A 19,986-nucleotide genomic window follows, 5' to 3' on the forward strand; every position below is an offset into this window, starting at 1 on the left:
AAGGACCCAAGTTTATATGATGCTTTTGCAAGTAAATAAACATAACTGGTGGCATACTAGCACTCAAGGAAGGATCAAAAGAAAAATCATTACTTTTTGAGGAATACTTGTGGTAATAGTGTTTTGATTATGATAATCATGCATCATTCTTTATCAGTGACATTCATTTGATGTTTATGATTGATCTATGCTTAATTGTGGTGAAATTGTGTGAAAATATGATTTCGTGAATTTTAACGAACTATATAAGTAATGTAATCGATTAAAACACTTCTCGGTGTTTTTTTATTTTTCAAAATCTCAGATTGGTTGCAGGTTAATCGATTAAGGAACTAATATAATCGATTAAAGTTTTTATAAGTGAATTTAATCAACTAAGTAATTCAGGCAATCGATTGAAGTGTTACTGATTTTAAATTTGAATTGGGGTTTCCTTCCACACTTAATTCATTAATTAAAACCCTAATCTATCAAATTGCTCTTCGCACTTTCACTCGGAATCACTCTTCAACTCTCTGTCAAAGTTCTCTGCTTCAAATCACTGTTAAATGGCATCTTCATCCGAGAGAAAGAGAATCAAGACTCTCGACCGAAGGATTGTATCTCGTGGTCCAAATCTTGATGGATGGATTAGTGAGGATGAAGCTCAAACCAATTTTATTGATCACTAGAGACTGAGGAAAATTATTCCTCACAAATACGCAAAGTTGAACTTCTTCACAAGAAAGGGTTTTGTGTTTCAAGATTGGCTTAGTAGGCAAGGACTGAAGACGTTTGTTGAAATGACTGACCCGTGGTACCCTGAACTTGTAAAAGTTTTCTATTTGTTAAACCATCGGTAAGTGTAACCGAATCGTATCAAGTAATAAACCTAGTAAGACCAAGTATCGTTCTCCCAAAGGACTCACGGCCTAGACAGTTGTGTGGTTTGTTGATTAGCTAAGACTTGCAAAACCGATTGATTAAGATTTAAATGCAAATACTAAAAAGTAAATATGAATGCATAGATTGATCAATGGTAAGAAGAAACAAAACACGTGAATTGAAATATATGGATGACTATGTTGTTGGGGTTTATCAATTTCATCATATGTACTCTCATGTATTCAGGAATTCATCTTTCTTCATTAATTGTTAATGTCACTTTCTAAATTACCTTAAACCCAATGTCTCGGCAAAAAAAGCCTAATCATAATCACTAGTTTACAATGTCTTGTCTCCCTAGCAATTAATTATGCATTATGGTGAACAGAAGCTTAAAGGCAATCAACCATCATACTCCTATGTCTAGGTTTAAACTACTATTGGGAGAGATTCCCCAGATCTAGATTTCCCCGTATGCGTCCATATCGACAAAATCAATGATCATGACATCGAATGAGTTAAACAATGCATGCTTTGAGCAAAGAGGAAAAACCCTAACAATTAATGAAAGAAAGCATGTATCTTAAAGAAGATTTTTAAAAACAAATTCTATACATGAGAGTTTCAAAAGGATTACATTGATTCCCCAACAACAATAAATGTTTAGTTCACCATATTCATGGTGAAACTAGATGAAATACAATGAAAGAGTGAAAGATAGAACCCTAGAAAGTTGAGAAAGGAGCCTTAGCATCCAAAATCCTCCTCCAAGGGGTGAAAGAGTGTGTTTCTGCTTCGTACCAGCCAAAGATGATTGACCTATGTTAACTAAAACCTTATATAGTATTCTAAAAATTACAGAAAAGTGAGCCCAAGCCCATCAGAATGTCGCTCAGCGGTAAAATACCGCTCAGCGGTAAGTGCGTGTCCTCTATTCCACCCCTCAACTGCAATTATGCCCCTCAACAGTGTCAACGAGTCTTGAAGAACACCGCTCAGCAGTAATTTCCGCTGAGCGGCACTTGGTTCTTCTCTTCTTGTGCACTTTTTGTGTCCTTTTCTGATTCCATCTCTTTCCTATTTCTCTTCTTTCATCAAATTCATCTCAAAAATCTGCAAAAACAAGGAAATCAAGCATAAAACCTATCCAACTCTCTTATTTCCACAAACATAAGCAAGAGCATGATTCCAAGCTAGTTTCTAAGTCATAAAGGTTGTTTTTTATATCAATGTTAAGTATAAAAATAACAGTTTTTCAACTGTTATCACTATTCAAACTTGAAGATTAGTGATGGAACCTTGTGTTCCAGAGTTAAAGGGGTGGACATCAAGCTAACGAATGATGTCTGGACCAGCATTCCCGGATTTTAACCTAGAGGTGAGAAATGTCATCTTGGTATTGAAGGTTTTCACAAATTCTCACTACAGAACTGATGGGATGAAAAAGGATTATCATCTTTGTTCCTTCATCATTTCCGGGATTCTTCTGCCAAGGGGCAGTAATCATGCACAAGCTATAAATTAAGGACTTTGATGATGGAAGTGAGGAGAATGAAGGGAATGATGATAACGAGGAGGAGAGTGTCCTAGATGAAAGTGATGATGACATTCTAATTAGGGACTTGCTCTAATTTTGAGTCTGTTTTGTGTTTTATTTTGGGATTAATGTAATATGGCTATAAGGCCTTAATGATCTGAACTCTATTATGTTTATATTTTTGATTCTATGATAAATGAAATATTATAAGTATGGTTCATATCCTATTCTGATTGCTTAAATGATTGATTTATTGAATGAATCTGGTTGGATAAATCTGATATATGAATGTAATATGTTTTATCATTATCGTATAATTCATTGCATATTCATACTTATTTGATATTCCAAGTTGCATCACAACTATTGTGTATTACTGGACTAACACTCAACAATGTTGAGAAAGTTGTGATTTGCAAGTCTATTACAGAAACTTGACAAGTTGAAATGATCAACACACTTGTCTGAAATTGATTGACTGTGTTCAGCAGAGTTAATCAGTTATTCTCTTTATGAAATCGATTAAAAATTGAGAACATGGTTTTATACTAATCTTTGTTGATTCATGTCTATTGATATGTTATAATTGTTCCTTATTCATTTAGTGGATTCCAAATATTGCATCTCTATTTCAAAAATTGTTTTGAAGATCTTTATACATGCATCATTTTTTAACATTGCACTCTATGCTACATAATCATTCATACTAAAACATTAATTATGCTAATGTATGAAATGAAATCATGTGTTCATTATACTTTTCGCTTCACATCTGCAACATATCAAAATGGAGTATTTTAAAAACTACACATGATAGCATAATTGCATCAAGCATTATTTTTACTCTGATACATGTTTGTTACTGCTTGATATAGTATATTAAACTCAGTATACAATATGATACTTTTACTCTGATACATTGGTTATTTTATTATATTGTGTTAATCTAATTTGTTTTGAGCACTGATTATGGTATCAATTTATTGCTCAAACTATTTAAAAGTGCTATTGCATTATGATAAGGGAAGAATCACATTCTACTAATTGTAAGAACCTCTTGATGTATCTCTTTAGGCACTTCTTTTCCTGTTGCTTTGGTGATATCTTTTTTCTAATGACCAAAGGGAGAGAAGTAACTGGAAAAATAGTTTTTGGTTGTGCATCATCAAAAAAAGGGGAGATTGTTGATAGGAGGAGCTATGTTAAACCTAAACCCACATATCTCATATGTCTTTTTGATGATGACAACAACAAAAATGTTTTAATAGTTTCTTGCACACATTAAGCAAAGATGATGATTATATATTTTTTTGTGCTTGAACTATAAGTTATGCATATTCATTGTGTTTATATCTGTGATATGTGATTATATATGTGATATGTATATTCATTGGTTAGATTGATAAAACTCTGTGCACATTGCTTATCTGTATGAATTAATCGATTACAGTGATTATGTAATCTATTATTTTCATTAGATATCAACATTTGTTTAAGAGTGGTAAACTACAAGTTTTAACCGATTACATTATGTGGATAATCAATTAAAAATCGTGCATTTGGATTTACTTGATTGTTGAGTGCATTGATGAGTTTTGGTCTGAAAAAGTTTTCAAATTTGTTTAAGCTTTGTACTTAAACGATTACACTATTTTCTTAATCAGTTAAAATGTTCATTAATTGAAAATTGTTTTCTTGAAAAGTCATAACTACCTTAATGGTCATATTTTTAAATGATAGCATTTAAAAATATGTTAAATGCGTTAAATGTAATTTTGTTACAATAGTTTTAATTGCTTAATCGATTACATTAATAACGTAATCGATTAATTTGCATTAGAGTTGTTATTTTTATAAATTGACGCATAACTTTGTGCATAACAAGAACTTTTGGATATTATCTTTCAAATCTGACAAAGTTTGTTGAATCTTAAATTGCAGGAGCGTTCATTCTCCAAGAATCAAGAAGCATTTCATTTGGAAGATATAAATTGACGCATAACTCTGTGTTATAGTCTGATCAATCTACAATGAGGTGTTCTATTGGAAGATCAATTTTGTCTACAATCATTTGTGATTGGTGTTGCCCTGTTGCCACTAGCCAGGAAGAGAACGTGGAGTTCTGGTTACTTTGATAGGGGTATCTCAAAGGGGGTTTTTCAAAAAGAGAATTGTTCTTTTTGTGTGTTTGACTATAGTAGATTTGAAGTTAGAGAAGAGGATACATTAAGAAGGTGTTTCTATTGCTTGCTGTAAAACTCAATCTATATAGTGCATTTACTTTCAATCTTAGGTTGATTGAAAAGGATTGGATGTAGGCATTGAGGTCGAACTAGTATAAACCGTAGTGTGGTTCTTTCTATTCTTTATCTCTTTCATTTCATTTCATTTCATTCTTTATTTGCTTGCATTTCAAGAAAGACTTGAAGATTTTCAAAAGGTTTTTAAAAGATACATTTTTATAACATAAAATCAATTCACCCCCCTCTTGGTTGGGAAACAAGGTCAATCCTTTTCTACACTAACTCTATAGGACCAGGTGACGTCTGGTGCCAGATTTTACTGCCTAACGATAGTCTATTCTGATGTGGGTGGTGCTCAACGCCATGATTGTGCCACCTAATGCCAGGTCATCCTACAACACAAATACTCTCTATGTTTACAGCGTTGGGCGTGAATCCTATGGCGTTTGACTCAAATATTTGTCTTAATCCACTTTTTGTTGTCCAATCATGCTTCTTGATGTCTAGCTTGTTATCCTCTACCATTATTGCTTCCTATTCACTTATTTATCATATTTAAAAGGGAGATTATAGGTAAAAGAAGAACGAAACAAATAAAACACAAAACAATGCAAAAATAAAACAAACTTGAGGATTAAACAATATAAAATCTAAAGAGTTGATTTTATTCACAAAACTTAATACAAATAAAGGGTAGAAGATAACCTTATCAATCACTCAACAAGAATGGGTCTTACTCAATGAGTCTACAGAGTCAACTATTATACAATTTAGTAGTGCCAAACCAAACCAATTGTTACCTCCTGCTTCAAAACAACTCAATATCACGCCAATCACAATTTTAAAACACAACTCAATATCACACTAATCACAATTTTAAAACACTTATCTCAACAAATAAAATACATTCCACAACTTCATAGCAAAGTGTCTGTCACAATACCAAATGTAACATATTTGACAACTTCTATATTCAATCAATTTCATGCACAATTCAAACACTCATTTCAAACAAAATTATGCAATTCTAGGTTTAGATCGTAATTTACATACACATTACCAATATTAAAACGAAAATCAACATGCAATTTGTTATAATCAGCTTCCTTCATCTCAATTGAAAATTTTAAGTTCCTCACACCTTTTCACCGCTTCTACCCACACAAAAGTATCTACTCTCACACAACGATATCAATTAATGATTTGAACACTACACTAAAATTATCAACATGCAAATAATAAATTAGATTAAAGTTGAATTACATCTAACTCAGAGAACCCCAAACAAACAAACATAAGATCAAATATTTGACTCTAAAAAAAGTAATAGGAAAAAAAAAACTTATTTTAATCATGATTTTGATCCGTGAAATTTGTGGAGTTTTCCGTTGTGATTCCCACGACATACTCTGATTAAAGAATAGATGAATTTTGAGTGAGATATTAAGTAGAAAGATAAAAAATTTAGAAAAAAAGCTGTATAAGGAAGATAAACATTTCGTATAAGTTTTCTAAAAAGAAACCTATTTATATTTTTGCATAATACATTTAGAAGTTTTTCTTTTTTTAAAAGTTTTACAATAAAAAGGTATATTCAAGTTATCAAAATAAAATTTGAGTATAATTTGAATATTTGTCATAACCAATTTTAAGATAAGGGTTGTAATATGTTCCTGAACTGATGAACAAGAAAAGATAATAAAGCAAAACATATTTTTATAATTCTTAAAATATAAGAGATTTTTCTAAGCATATAATTTTTTTAAGAGAGAAATTTAGTGATAAGAATAGGAATGGTTAAGTCAAACCTAAAAAAACATATTTGACTTTTATTTTAAAGAAACTTAGTGACAAATTTTTAAGTTATTATTTTAATTATTTTTTATTTTATTGTATATTTTGTTTACTAAAGTTATTGTTATATTTTTCATTATAAAAAATATCAGAGAATATGAGTGTTATACATTTAAGCATAAAATATATCATTAAAAATTTCTATTTATATAAAGCAAATAAAGTGAAATAATAAGTATGAATTTTATGATAACTCTTTTTATATTTAAATATATTAAAATTTATTCTAAAAAAATAATTTAAAAAAGATAATATAAACTAAGCAACAAAAGTTAAAAGAAAAAAAATGTAAAAACAAAAACATTTTTAAAGAGGAAAGAAGTGAAATCTTACTTGATCATTTAGAAGTGAAATAAGCATTCTAATAAATAACCGAAAAAAATAATTTTTTTAATATTCAATTGTATTTTTAATCGATTATAATAAAAAAATAAATGTTTATTTAAGTAATTTTAATAAAACGCAATTTTAAATTAACTAAAAATTTAAAGAATTTTTTTTATATAAGAGATGAAACAACAAACGTAATAGAAAATAATTACATTTTTTATAATTTATCCAAGCACCTTTGTTTTTCAGAGTTTTCTTTTACAAAATATTATTTATTTTAATACTACTCAAATGAAGAAAAAGAAAAACTTTTCTACGTGCTCCAAGACATGAAATGTAGCAGGAAAATAGAAAATTTCAAAATAGTAACAATAAAATATTATTTTTATGTAAAAAAATATTTTCATTGTACTCATCTGGGCATCCAAAATTATCATGTGATTTGGTGAGAAAATTTGATTTGTTATTATAAATTAAATCTCTCTTATTATTTTAGGCAAAATTATATAGATTTTATTTTGTAAATTTTCGAAATTACTATTATACTTTTTTATTATAAAAAAACATATGACTTATTTTAGCCATGTTGTCCAAATGGTACAGAGCAGAGGTGAATGGGAGAAAGAAAAGGCAACGCAACACAACACAACACACAGCCTCGGTGAAACGACAATGCGTTTTGGTTTTGGAAACGCAGAAGAATAAGAAGACGCGATTCTGCTACTTCTTCTACCTCTCTCGTTTCACTGTTAGGGCTCACGGAGTTTCTGATTCACTTTCAAATTATGCGTTTCGTTACCAATTCAAACCAAGTGGCAGATAATCGCAACTCCACCGTTTCCTTTTGTTGATCCGTGGGATAGCGCACACGGTAACTCTTCAATTTCGTTAGATTTCGGCTTTCAGGTTTTGGGAGGGGGATAGCGGTAGAACTAGACAATTTAGGTGAAAAGGGGTTTTGAGTGTGATCATGGATGCCCAATTGGACATTGACTCAATTTGATTTGGTTCTGGGGTGAAGATCTGTGAATCAGGAGCATTTTTTTTTTGTATGAATGGTTTTAAATTAATAGATTTGTGCTTCACAGGTGTTGGTGTGTGCACTGAGGTAGAAAGAAGAATACTGAATTTTGAGCACCATGGTGAGTTTTGTTTTCTCGGGGTTTATATTTTGGTTATGTTCCTGTTGGTTATTGTTCTAACCTTGGTTCACTTGATTTGCTGATGGTGATGACTCTTTATACTTATTTTTGGGGAACCAAAATGAAAAATAAATAAATTATATATGTATATAGAATTACTTGCTTGGAGCTTTCAAGCCTGCGTGTAATGTCTTGATCTCGTTTAACGATGGGAAGAACCGGAAGCAGGTAAGCAACCGTTTTTATTTTGTTTTTATAAGTAGTGGTATACTTCACGTTGTGGCAATTTCATTTTGTAATAATGTTGCAAAAGGCAAAGGTTGATGCTTGTGATAGTTCAAGGTGGTGGGAGAGGAATTGTGATCTTTCAATAGCTTTGGTTTTCCTTGTTCATTGTAGGGTCTTATATGCTAGTTTTGGTTGATTTTCTCTTTGTGGGTTTTTTAGGTTCCCTTTAAAAAGGAAAATGGTCAAATGGTTACAGTCCCACTTTTCCAAAGTCAAGAAAACATTGCTGGGAAGGTATTTTATTTGATGTTCATAATATTGGACCATTGAGTTTAAGTTTAAACACATGGTGTTTTTCAGTAACCTTTTATATATTGTCTACCTCACTGAGTTGAATATTATTTTATCTGCTGCCATTTTTAGATTACTGTAGAACCAATGCAAGGGAAGAAGATTGATCACAATGGTGTAAAAGTTGAGCTCCTTGGACAGATAGGTTCGTACTTGACTAATCTCCCCGATTCTTCAATGTGTTATATGTCTTGAAAATCTCAACGGAAGAAAACAAAATGAAGAAGTACAATGAATTGGTGTTTAAAAATCTTTTGTCTGTATCTAAGTGATGAAACTGATAATGATAGAAAAATTCTGTTGTACTTTGTGGACTTTTGATGCGCTTGCATAAAGGAATTTACCTTGTCAGTTACCATTCAAGGTATATGATTTTCCATTTCCCCTAAACTAAAATTTTCATTATCCACTATCTTTGTCCTTTTGTATCAAATGTATTGAATGTTCAATTACGATTATAACTCCTAGGGATGCTACATTGTCACATTTGCATCACATTGTAAGATAGATGTGTGATTTTCTCTATGTAATTCACCTTCATACCTTTAAGGAGTCTGGAATCATTTAAAAATCAATCTGGCATTGACGATGCATGCTACTCTGAAATTTTATTCATTATTTTCTTATAATCTTAGGAAACATAAATGAATTATTATACGGAACAATTTCAGTCCTAAAGATGTACAGCGGAAAGATGGATTTCCTAATTGAAGGTTTTCATTTCAGTTTTATCAAAATAGTTTATGGAACTTATTTTCTTTGGATTTTTACCCACCCTTTATTCTCTTGAGCATCTGCACCTGAAACTGTTGTAATCGTCCTGACATTGATAATCTTATTTCAAATTTGTGCACTTGAAGATTATTTTTACAATGATGTACGTAACTGTTAAATTTGTTGCTGGTAATGGCTGGCAAAGAAGAAATTATCCATTCATCAATATTGCTTTGGGAATAATTTTTGCTGTGACCGTTATCTTACTAACAATTTCATTTTCAATTTTGTTTCATTGTGCAGAGATGTATTTTGACAGAGGAAATTTTTATGACTTTACTTCCCTTGGTAATCAGCTGTTTTCTGCCATTTCCATTCTTAAATTTAAATATTCTACCTGGTTGTAGTCAGCCTTTCATTTAGTACAACTAATGGAGTGACCCATGCGATGCTTAGTTATACTATTGTGAAATAACATATGTTCTTTTTACTGTTTTGCAGTACGAGAACTAGATGTTCCTGGAGAAATTTATGAGAGGAAAACATATGCATTTGAATTTTCTACTGTTGAAATGCCATATGAAACTTATAATGGGGTGAATGTGAGGCTTAGGTAAGATACCTTGTAGATCCATGGACTTCTCAGTTTGCTTTTTGTTTATAGTCTGAAATATTTATTTTGCTATAAGGGTATGGGATGCATGAATATGATATTTTGTTATGCTTTTATGCATTTTCAACTTCCAGGTATGTATTGAAAGTGACGATTAATCGGGGCTATGCTGGAAGCATAATAGAATACCAGGATTTCGTGGTATGTTCTCTTTGAGTAAATAGAATTTCTGATTTGTGATCTCTGATATCAAATTTATTGTTTTATCAAATCATACATTCATGGACACTATTGTGGTGGATGTAGTTGTAAAAGTATATAATTCACATGAGTATATCTAAAAAAAATAATTTTGTAGATGTGAATATATTTTCTTTGTTAACTTATATTTTGTTTCTTCATCTGTCAGGTTCGGAACTATTCTCCACCTCCAGAAATTAACAATAGCATCAAGGTGAGCATAATGATGTGGTAATTAAATTTTAATTCTGTCTAGCACATATCTGTTGCTACAAACTGTGATATTCATTTTCACAATTTTCAATCAATCAAAACCAATAATGACTCAGGAACAATAAAGTGAAGCCATGACATCAATGTCAACCATTGTCTTTGATTTACCTGTCGCCAAAGCATCTGCTGGTGCATGTAGTTATTGTGATAGCTCTGTTAGTTGAGAGGCCTTAGTTCATCAGTAAGGGGTGAGTTAGTCAGTTAGTGGGTTACTTATAGAAACTGGATCATAAAATCAAAAAGGAAAAGAGCACTCAAACAAAGAAACTAAAGAGTTTGTTTGGAAGTTTCAAAAGTTTACAGATATACCATCCTGCTGGCATTTTGAGGGTTCAGAAAACCTCCCACTAATCACTAATTTTTTTGACACACCCAAGACCTGAAAACGCACCTGTATATATATCAGCTTTCAAACACAACAACAAACTTAACTACTAACAGATTTTACAGCTGTTTGAATTAAAACAATTAGGTGTATTTTCCTTTTCCCTTCTTTCATCTTTCATAGACCTTTGTAATAGGAGGTCATACCCTGACATTTACTCAGTCAGTCAAGAGGATGTTGTTATATAGAAATAGGAAGAGGGGTTCAGAGGGGAGTCATTTACTGTCTGTTCCATGTTCTTGATTCTGAAAACACATCAGTGCCAGTATTGGGAATAAGAGTTCTTAATAAAATTTATTCCTTGTGTGCTTTACCTCAATTTTGTTATTGGCTACTTCCATTTCTTAATTGTATTTCATGGTATTATACCTTGTACAGATGGAAGTTGGAATTGAAGATTGTCTACACATTGAATTTGAATACAATAAAAGCAAGTAAGCTGAAAATTTAATTGGCTATTTGACCGGAATTGTGTGGTTGTTTATCTTAATTATGTACCAACCTGTATCTTGTGGAGTTTCTGTTCATATCTTGCAGTATGAAATATATGCATTACGTTATCTTTTTCTTTTAGACCTATGGATTTGTTTTTCTGTTTACACGAAGCCTATGGATTATAATAGAAACACCTAGACAATTTAGCAGTTATCTGCGCCAAAGATATTTTTTTCAAAAAATTACACTGCATCACACTGCATCTAGGAAGCAAAAATACGACACGGACACAAGGGGACAACAAATTTTACAAATTATTGGACACAACATGACTATAATATAATATTTAAAATTCATTTAAAGTAGACATTTTAATCAAAGGATTGAGTTTAAATTTTAAGAATTTTGTAACTTTAAATTTTAAGAATTTTGTAACTTATAGCAGTCACAATGAAATACTTCATCTATCTAATTATTGTAGTATTTCAATCTATGTTGGCATAAAAGTTTGAAATCTATAGGGAAGTAAAGTGTAAAAATGCATTCAAGATTTTGAAATGTTTGCGCAGTATTTAACATGGATACATGTCCATCATGGCTATGATATGACATGGCTACTATTTAGAAATGTCTGTGCATCTTAGTACTGTATACTGCATTGAGCTTTTGTGCATGTTTGAAGAGAAAATACTTTTCTCATCTAATTTGTACTTTATTGGGGAGCCTTGCAAATGCTTATTCGTATGTACTGCTCTTCAGGTATCATCTGAAAGATGTCATCATTGGTAAGATATACTTTTTACTTGTCAGAATCAAGATAAAAAACATGGATCTCGAGATTAGGCGTCGAGAATCCACAGGGTCAGGGACCAACACCCATGTTGAGACAGAAACATTGGCTAAATTTGAGTTGATGGATGGTGCTCCTGTTAGAGGTTGGTTAGCCTTGAAATTGGATTTCATCTTTTGTACTTTCTATTTACAAATTAATCTGGATAACATAAAAATAGTTTAGACATCATCTAGGTTTTCATATACTTTCACCGGTAAACCAACTCCCCCTTTTGTATTAACTGAACTTTAAAATAAAAAATCTTGTTAAGCATAACATCTCATATTTATGCATACATATTCATAAATCTTTTTTAATTCACTCTTTTACCAGAGGTGAAATTGTATTTTACTGGTTTTGTATTCTATCAGTTAGTTAAGGCAACAATTTTATGCCACGTAGATGTTGATTCTAATGACATAAAACTTGTCGTTTTTTGAAGTAAATATAAAGATAAATTACGTTTGTCTTGTAGATTGGTAAACTAAAGTTCTTTCTTTATTTTGAAAATCAACTAATTATTAATTTTTTGTATTTGAGAAAGATATGAATGTTTTAGGTGATGTTTCCAAAGTTATGCCATGGATGTTCTGAAATTAATAATAAAGCTTTTAATAATGTCTTTAGAAGACTTTGGTCGTATCATCACTGTTAAGATTAATTTATGTTAAAATCGGCTAAATTTGTACTCATTTCATTTCTCCACGACGGAGGTTAGTGTAAATTGGACATCTCCAGTGAAGAGTGTATCAAAATATAAAAGCTTGTCAAACTTTACATAAACTGTTCTCAAGCCAAAGATAAAAGAAGGTTGTCTCAAGTAATTGATAGACAACTACAATTTTGTCAAATCTTTTATGCCTGTTAGTAGTGGTTTTGTGGGGTTGAGTTAGGCTTAAAACCACTACTAACATGGTATCTAGATCACAGGAATAGTTCCAGTCAACTCCACGGTCTCCGGCACCCATCACTGCCGCTGTCGTTGCAGTCGCCGCCGCTGCCATCGCCGTCGCCGCCGCCGTCGCCGTCGTCGGAGTTCCAGAATCGACCGGCGACCACACCATCGGAATCGTCTCGGCCGGGCGACCACCGTGGTACGAAGATCACGGCGAACGGACCACCCACGCGCCTCCACGCGCCGCCGCAAGAGTCACCGCTGTCGCCGCGCGTGCCGGCGCGTCGCCAGAGCTTTCCGCCGCCGATCAGCACCGCCGTGATCGCCTCCTCGCCCTCTTTCTGGATCTGTGGTCGTTGCGTCAATCGGAGCACTTTGTTTTTTTAGGGTTTCTCCCTCTCCATGGCTGCCCAACTTGATGATCGGAGTCAATCTCGCCAATCAGGTAAAGGACGTCCAAAATGTGACCACTGTGGCAAGCTAGGCCACAAAATTGATAGATGTTATGCGCTTCATGGACGTCCTCCTCGACCTATAGCAATGGCTAATTCTGATCCACCTCTCCGATCACTGTCTGCAGACCATCCTACTTCATCAAGTCCCATAAATAACCCTTTACTCTTTCAGGAATTTCTCAGATGGTATGAGGACCGTCAGCACTCTAGTTCCACTACATCTGCTTCTATTACACGCACAGGTACTCCTTTTGTTGGTCTGACTCACTCTCTCGAATCTTGGGTCCTTGACTCAGGCGCCACCGATCATATCACTGGTAACAAGTCCTTGTTTTCTTCCTTGTCATGTCCGGTTAATTTACCCTCGGTAACGATGGCTGATGGGTCTAGAGTCTCATCTCATGGTATTGGTACTGTTCATATTTTTCGTCCATATCCATTGATAATGTACTTTATGTCCCTAGGTCTCCTTTTAACTTATTGTCTGTAAGTCGTCTAACTCGTTCCCTTAATTGTGTTATTTCTTTTACCAAAGATTTTGTTTGGTTGCAGGACCGGAGTTCGAAACACATGATTGGCACAGGATGTGAGTCTCATGGCTTATATCATCTCAGCCCTTCTCCACATGCTGGCGTAATCATGGAGTCACCATCCCTTCTTCATGCTCAGTTAGGTCATCCCAGTCTTGCCAAACTGCAGCAACTTGTTCCGAGTCTGTCCAAATTATCAAGTTTGTCGTGTGAGTCTTGTCAGTTAGGTAAACATACTCGGTGTTCCTTTCCTCGTAGTGTTTCACAACGAGCGTCATCCCCCTTTTCATTGGTTCATTCTGATATTTGGGGACCTAGTCGTGTTAAGTCAACTTTAGGATTTCAGTATTTTGTTTGATGACTATTCCAGATGTACTTGGTTGTTTCTCATTAAGAATCGTTCTGAGTTGTTTTCTATTTTTCAAACTTTTTTCAATGAAATAAAAACTCAGTTTGGGGTTTCTATTCGCACTTTACGCAGTGATAATGGCCGTGAATACCTTTCTCAACAGTTTAAACATTTTATGGCTTCTCATGGCATTCTTCACCAAACCTCATGTGCTTATACCCCTCAACAAAATGGGGTGGCTGAGCGCAAGAATAGACACCTTATTGAAACAACTCGTACCCTTCTCATTCATGGTCAAGTACCCTCACGTTTTTGGGGTGATGTTGTTCTCACGGCATGTTATCTTATCAACCGCATGCCATCTTCCGTCCTAGAGAACAAAATCCCTCATTCTATCTTATTTCCTCAAGACCCTCTGCATCCATTACCTCTTAGAGTTTTTGGGTCTACATGTTTTGTTCATGATTTTAGTCCTGGTCTTGATAAGTTATCTCCTAGGTCTCACAAATGTGTCTTCTTAGGATTTCCACGGTCACAAAAGGGCTATAAGTGTTTTTCCCCTTCCCTCAATCGTCATTTTATCTCTGCTGATGTCACTTTTGATGAATCTTCTTTTTACTTTACACATCTATCTTCTAGTTTTGTACCTCTCCCTGTTACTGTTGATATTCCTCTTATCTGTGATCCTCCTGGTGATGCTCCACCCATTTTGTCTCCTCCTTCTTTAGACTCTCATTCACCACAGGATCGTCCTTCACCACCACCCCTTCAGGTTTATAGTCGTCATCTTTGTCTCCCTCATGACTCACTTCCAGTGCCGCCTCCTGTGTCTCCTCTGGCTCCAGCAACTGAGTCTGACTTGCCTATTGCCCTCCGTAAAGGTATACGCTCTACCCGTAACCCTTCCCCCCATTATACTGTTCTTAGTTATCACAGATTATCTCCATCTTTTTACACTTGTCTCTCATCCATTTCTTCTGTGTCAATTCCTAAATCTGTGGGTGATGCCTAACTCATCCTGGCTGGCGTCAAGCTATGCTGGATGAATTAAGTGCTTTACAGAAAAGTGGAACTTGGGAGCTTGTCCAATTACCATCTGGAAAGTCTGTTGTTGGTTGCAAGTGGGTGTATGCTATCAAGGTTGGTCCTGATGGCACAATTGATCGTCTGAAAGCTCGACTGGTTGCCAAAGGCTACACACAGATTTTTGGTTTGGATTATGGTGATACTTTTTCTCCCGTGGCAAAAATGACCTCTGTTCGCCTATTCATTGCCATGGCTGCTCTTCGACAATGGCCTCTTTACCAACTTGATGTCAAAAATGCTTTCCTAAATGGTGATTTGCATGAAGAAATTTATATGGAGCAACCGCCTGGCTTTGTTGCTCAAGGGGAGTCATCTGGATTGGTATGTCGTCTTCGCAAATCCTTATATGGCTTAAAACAATCTCCTTGGGCCTGGTTTGGTAAATTCAGCTGTGTTGTTCAACAATTTGGTATGTCTCGCAGTGAAGCGGATCATTCAGTGTTCTATCGCCACTAAGTGCTGGATGTATTTACTTAATAGTGTATGTCGATGATATTGTTCTCACAGGAAGTGACTATCTCGGCATCTCTGAGATGAAACAACACCTTTGTCATCATTTTCAAACCAAAGATCTTGGCAAACTCCGATACTTTTTGGGTATTGAAGTAGCACAATCCAATGATGGTATTGTCATATCTCAGAGGAAGTATGCGTTAGACATTTTGGAGGAAACAGGGTTAATGAACTGTAAATCTGTTGAGACACCTATGGACCCTAACATCAAACTCCTACCAAATCAGGGGGAGCCTTTCTCAGATCTTGAACGGTACAGAAGATTAGTTGGTAAATTAAACTATCTTATTGTTACGCGTCCTGACATTTCCTTCGCAGTTAGTGTAGTGAGTCAATTTCTAAACTCCCCATGTGAAGACCATTGGGATGCAGTTGTTCGCATACTGTAGTATATTAAAGGATCACCTGGAAAAGGTTTGCTATATGGCCCTAACACCGATACAAAAATCGTTTGCTATTCAGATGCTGATTGGGCTGGTTCCCCTTCTGATAGGAGGTCTACTTCTGGATATTGTGTCTCTATTGGTGGCAACCTGATATCTTGGAAAAGTAAGAAGCAAAGTGTTGTGGCAAGGTCCAGCGCAGAAGCAGAATATAGAGCTATGACATTTGCTACTTGCGAGCTTGTGTGGCTTAAACAATTACTTAATGAATTGAAATTTGGAGATGTCACTCACATGACACTTATATGTGATAATCAAGCTGCTCTTCATATTAGTTCTAACCCTGTCTTCCATGAGAGAACCAAGCATATTGAAGTTGATTGTCATTTTATTAGAGAAAAAATCATATCCGAAGATATCAAGACTGAGTTTGTTAACTCAAGCAACCAGTTGGCAGACATATTCACCAAGTCCTTACGAGGACCTAGAATTGACTATCTTTGTAACAAGCTTGGAACATATGATTTATATGCTCCAGCTTGAGGGGGAGTGTTAGATGTTAAGTTGTGTGTTTCTGTTAATTGGGCTTAGCCCATTCTGTATTTAGGGTTTAACCCTTATCTTACATTATAAATAAACCACCCTATGTGTATGCCAAACACATAAGGGAGATTTCTCCTAATCTTCTTCACTATATTCAATAATGCCAAAGTATTAATAACAATTTAAAGCCCTAAAATAATATATTTGTAAAAACGTTCATGGCATAGACAGTGATTAAAAATGAAAACAATAAACAGATGTTGTCTTCACACCTCTGTGAAATACATTTCACCTTTATTTGTGTGATTGTATTTACAGGTGAATCAATTCCGATCAGACTGTTCCTCAGTCCTTATGAGCTGACACCAACTCATCGCAACATTAATAACAAATTCAGTGTGAAGTACTTTTTAAATCTTGTGTTGGTTGATGAAGAGGACAGACGATATTTCAAGCAGCAGGAAATCACAATGTATAGGCTGGAAGAAGAAGCTTCTTGATTACATATCATAAAGGGAATGCGCATTAGGTATGTAACAAATAATAAAGATTGTGATGGACATTGAGAGCTCTTACATATGGAAGTAGTCACGTGAATCCTGTTTCTTAAGTGGTAAAGTGGCTTGGTATTCTAGCATGCTTGAAATTCATCATTTTCAAACATGTACATTGACTGATCTCTCATGGATGTCTTTATAGTTCTGTAATTTTTAAACATGTCATCGAAGGAAGCATCTTTAGAAATGTATTGGGTCAAGTGGGTACTTTGTATACGTGTGATACCTTTAGTACTTTGTCGTTTTGTTTTTAACTTTTGCATTGTTTACCTTATGAACATAATGATACCCTTTTTGAATTCTTTTGAAGAGACAGAATCTGATGCAGGACTTTGGTTTATCTGTCTTTGAGTTGCCATCTTCTATTTTGTTACATTTATTTTAGTAACCATACTTTGCACTCAATGCATTTTGTCTTTTTTAGTAAATTATAATAATCACGTCTGAAGTTGGGTGAAACTGTAGTTCAGAGTATATTTACTTTGATCTTGAAAAAAAAAGTATTTTTAGCTTCTATTCTATTTCAACCATATTATCTTCAACTCAATTTTAACCAAATTATTTGTGAACTAGCCTCAATTAGGTTTAGGGCATTTTTAATTCAACAAGGACATCTTGGACTTGGTTTTGACTAAGTCATCTTTGTTTGACTTCAAATCAAGCCATATTCAACAAAGCCTTGATCGAGTCATCTTCACTTAACATACTCAATCTCGATCAGAGAAATTGCAAAACATGATCTTGACTAAAATTAAATCTAACTCGACCTTAATTAAGGTAATTTCACCAAACTTAGCTAAAGTATCTTCAACTTCTCCTCAACTAGAGGCCAAAACATTTTCATCTTATCCTTGATCAGAGTATCTCAAACCAATCTTGATCAAAGAATGGGTTATCTACTTGTGACAATTCTAAATTACAATAAAACTATAATGGGTTATCTACTTCTAAACTTTAACTATGATTAGAGCTTTATAATCTGAATTAGATGTCTCTCTTACTAGATATACTGTGTATGGATTTCTCTTCACTATGAGTCATAATTTTCGTACAAATATTTGGCCGTGTGAATAAAATAAATAAGTTCAAAAATATTAAAAAATTTAAGTTGAAGAAATGAAAAGAAGTTGACTTGTGTTTCTAAGAGTTAACTTATTTCTCTCCTTTTATTTTCCTTTTCATTTTATCTTTAATTACACTAAATAGAAACCTCATCATTTGTATTTATGTTCTTTTTATTTCCTTACAACTAATGAAATATATCACATATAATGTTGCGAGGTTAAAACTGTATACTAATTAACAAAATTGTAGCATTTTTAGAAACTAAATACTGAAATTAGTTTGTTCTTAAACATATTGAACACACAAATAGTGCTTGGTGAGGAAGTGTTTTTTGCTTTAAAATCCTATTATGTTTGTTATGGAGATATATATATATATATATATATATATATATATATATATATATATATATATATATTATTGTTTGCTGATAAAAAGAAATACATGCACAAATCTGCATTATTAGTGGATTTTGCTTTGAAACTGTTTTAGAAACTAAATTAAAATAGACTTATTCTGAAACCATTATTGACATGTGGTTGTTTCGATCTTGGCTACGTCTACTTGCTTGCTAGCTTGCTAGTTTAATTAGTGAGTTTATAATTATCTCACCTTCGTTGTTATTTTTTTTAAAAAAAAAGAGAGTTTAGATTGAAAGTGGTTGTCATCAATTAGAATGTTGAGTCCAATAAAACAAAATAAATAATATATTGATAATTTTTATAAAATATATAATCACTTCACAATTCTTGATATATTATTATTATTATAAATTATCATAATAATAATAATAACATTATTATTAAGTGGTTTGTATTTTTCAAAATGTATTTTTTTCTAAAATTAAAATGTGGCTGTGACTTGTTCCAGTAAGTTGGTGTGATCATGTAAAAAGATGAAAATGTAAAATATCACTGTCAATTTCACTTTCTATCCTTTACTAGAAGAAATGAAATAACAAAAATATGATTTATCAATTATTAAAAATAAAAAATATAGTAATCCAAGGTTTTTAGTTGTTTATAAATGTATTTATAAATTTAATTTGTATATTAATTTATTGAAATTTAGTTAATCAAGATTTATAAATTTTATTATTTTCAAGCCTTCAAGTCTTTTTTTATGTATTTTAATCATCCTATGTCAATGAAGTTCGTTAATATAAATAATTGAGTTTCTTTCACCTCAATTTATATTTCTAGTAACACATTTTAGATTTATGAAAACTTGTAATTATTACTTTATTAACGGTTTGTAAATAAAGTAATCTATAATTATTATTTTTTTAAATTATGTTTTATACTAAATCATTTATAACTATATTTTGATTTTAAGATTATGCTATCTGAAATTTTTTAAATTATTTAATTTGAAATATGTCTAATTATATAATTTGGAATCTTACAGTGTTTTAAAATATAGTTTTGAATTGATTATGAAAGATTAGTAATTTAAAACATAAGATTTTGAATTGACTATGAAGCATTATCAATTTTAGATTATCATTAATAATTTAGAATATATAGTTTTGAATTGATTATTAAATATTATGTTTTTCTTTAATAGTAT

At 32.9% G+C, this 19,986-nt stretch overlaps 1 protein-coding gene across 2 annotated transcripts; it reads left to right on the forward strand.

Annotated features, from left to right (window-relative positions):
* The first annotated feature begins 7,426 nt into the window (after positions 1-7,426).
* On the forward strand, positions 7,427-17,692 carry LOC108334259 (vacuolar protein sorting-associated protein 26A). 2 transcript variants are annotated; one of them, XM_017570010.2, is made up of 12 exons: positions 7,427-7,699; positions 7,917-7,970; positions 8,124-8,198; positions 8,418-8,492; positions 8,622-8,694; positions 9,567-9,611; positions 9,765-9,876; positions 10,011-10,077; positions 10,286-10,330; positions 11,153-11,208; positions 11,969-12,144; positions 17,114-17,692. In XM_017570010.2, the coding sequence occupies exons 2-12, from the start codon at positions 7,968-7,970 to the stop codon at positions 17,293-17,295; spliced, it is 909 nt and encodes a 302-aa protein (XP_017425499.1). In that variant the 5' UTR covers positions 7,427-7,699; positions 7,917-7,967; the 3' UTR covers positions 17,296-17,692. The 2 variants fall into 2 exon arrangements, with proteins under 2 accessions (XP_017425499.1, XP_052726641.1); XM_052870681.1 differs by lacking the exon at positions 8,124-8,198.
* The last annotated feature ends 2,294 nt before the right edge of the window (positions 17,693-19,986 follow it).

This window comes from Vigna angularis, chromosome 11 (genome assembly GCF_016808095.1).
Source record: "Vigna angularis cultivar LongXiaoDou No.4 chromosome 11, ASM1680809v1, whole genome shotgun sequence".
Classification (NCBI taxonomy): domain Eukaryota; kingdom Viridiplantae; phylum Streptophyta; class Magnoliopsida; order Fabales; family Fabaceae; genus Vigna; species Vigna angularis.

What these genes read in the sequence shown, in the direction of transcription:
- LOC108334259 (XM_017570010.2), top strand. An exon ending in TGAGCTCCTTGGACAGATAG is followed by an intron (nt 8,695 to 9,566) that starts GTTCGTACTTGA and finishes TTCATTGTGCAG; the next exon opens with AGATGTATTTTGACAGAGGA. An exon ending in TAGAATACCAGGATTTCGTG is followed by an intron (nt 10,078 to 10,285) that starts GTATGTTCTCTT and finishes TTCATCTGTCAG; the next exon opens with GTTCGGAACTATTCTCCACC.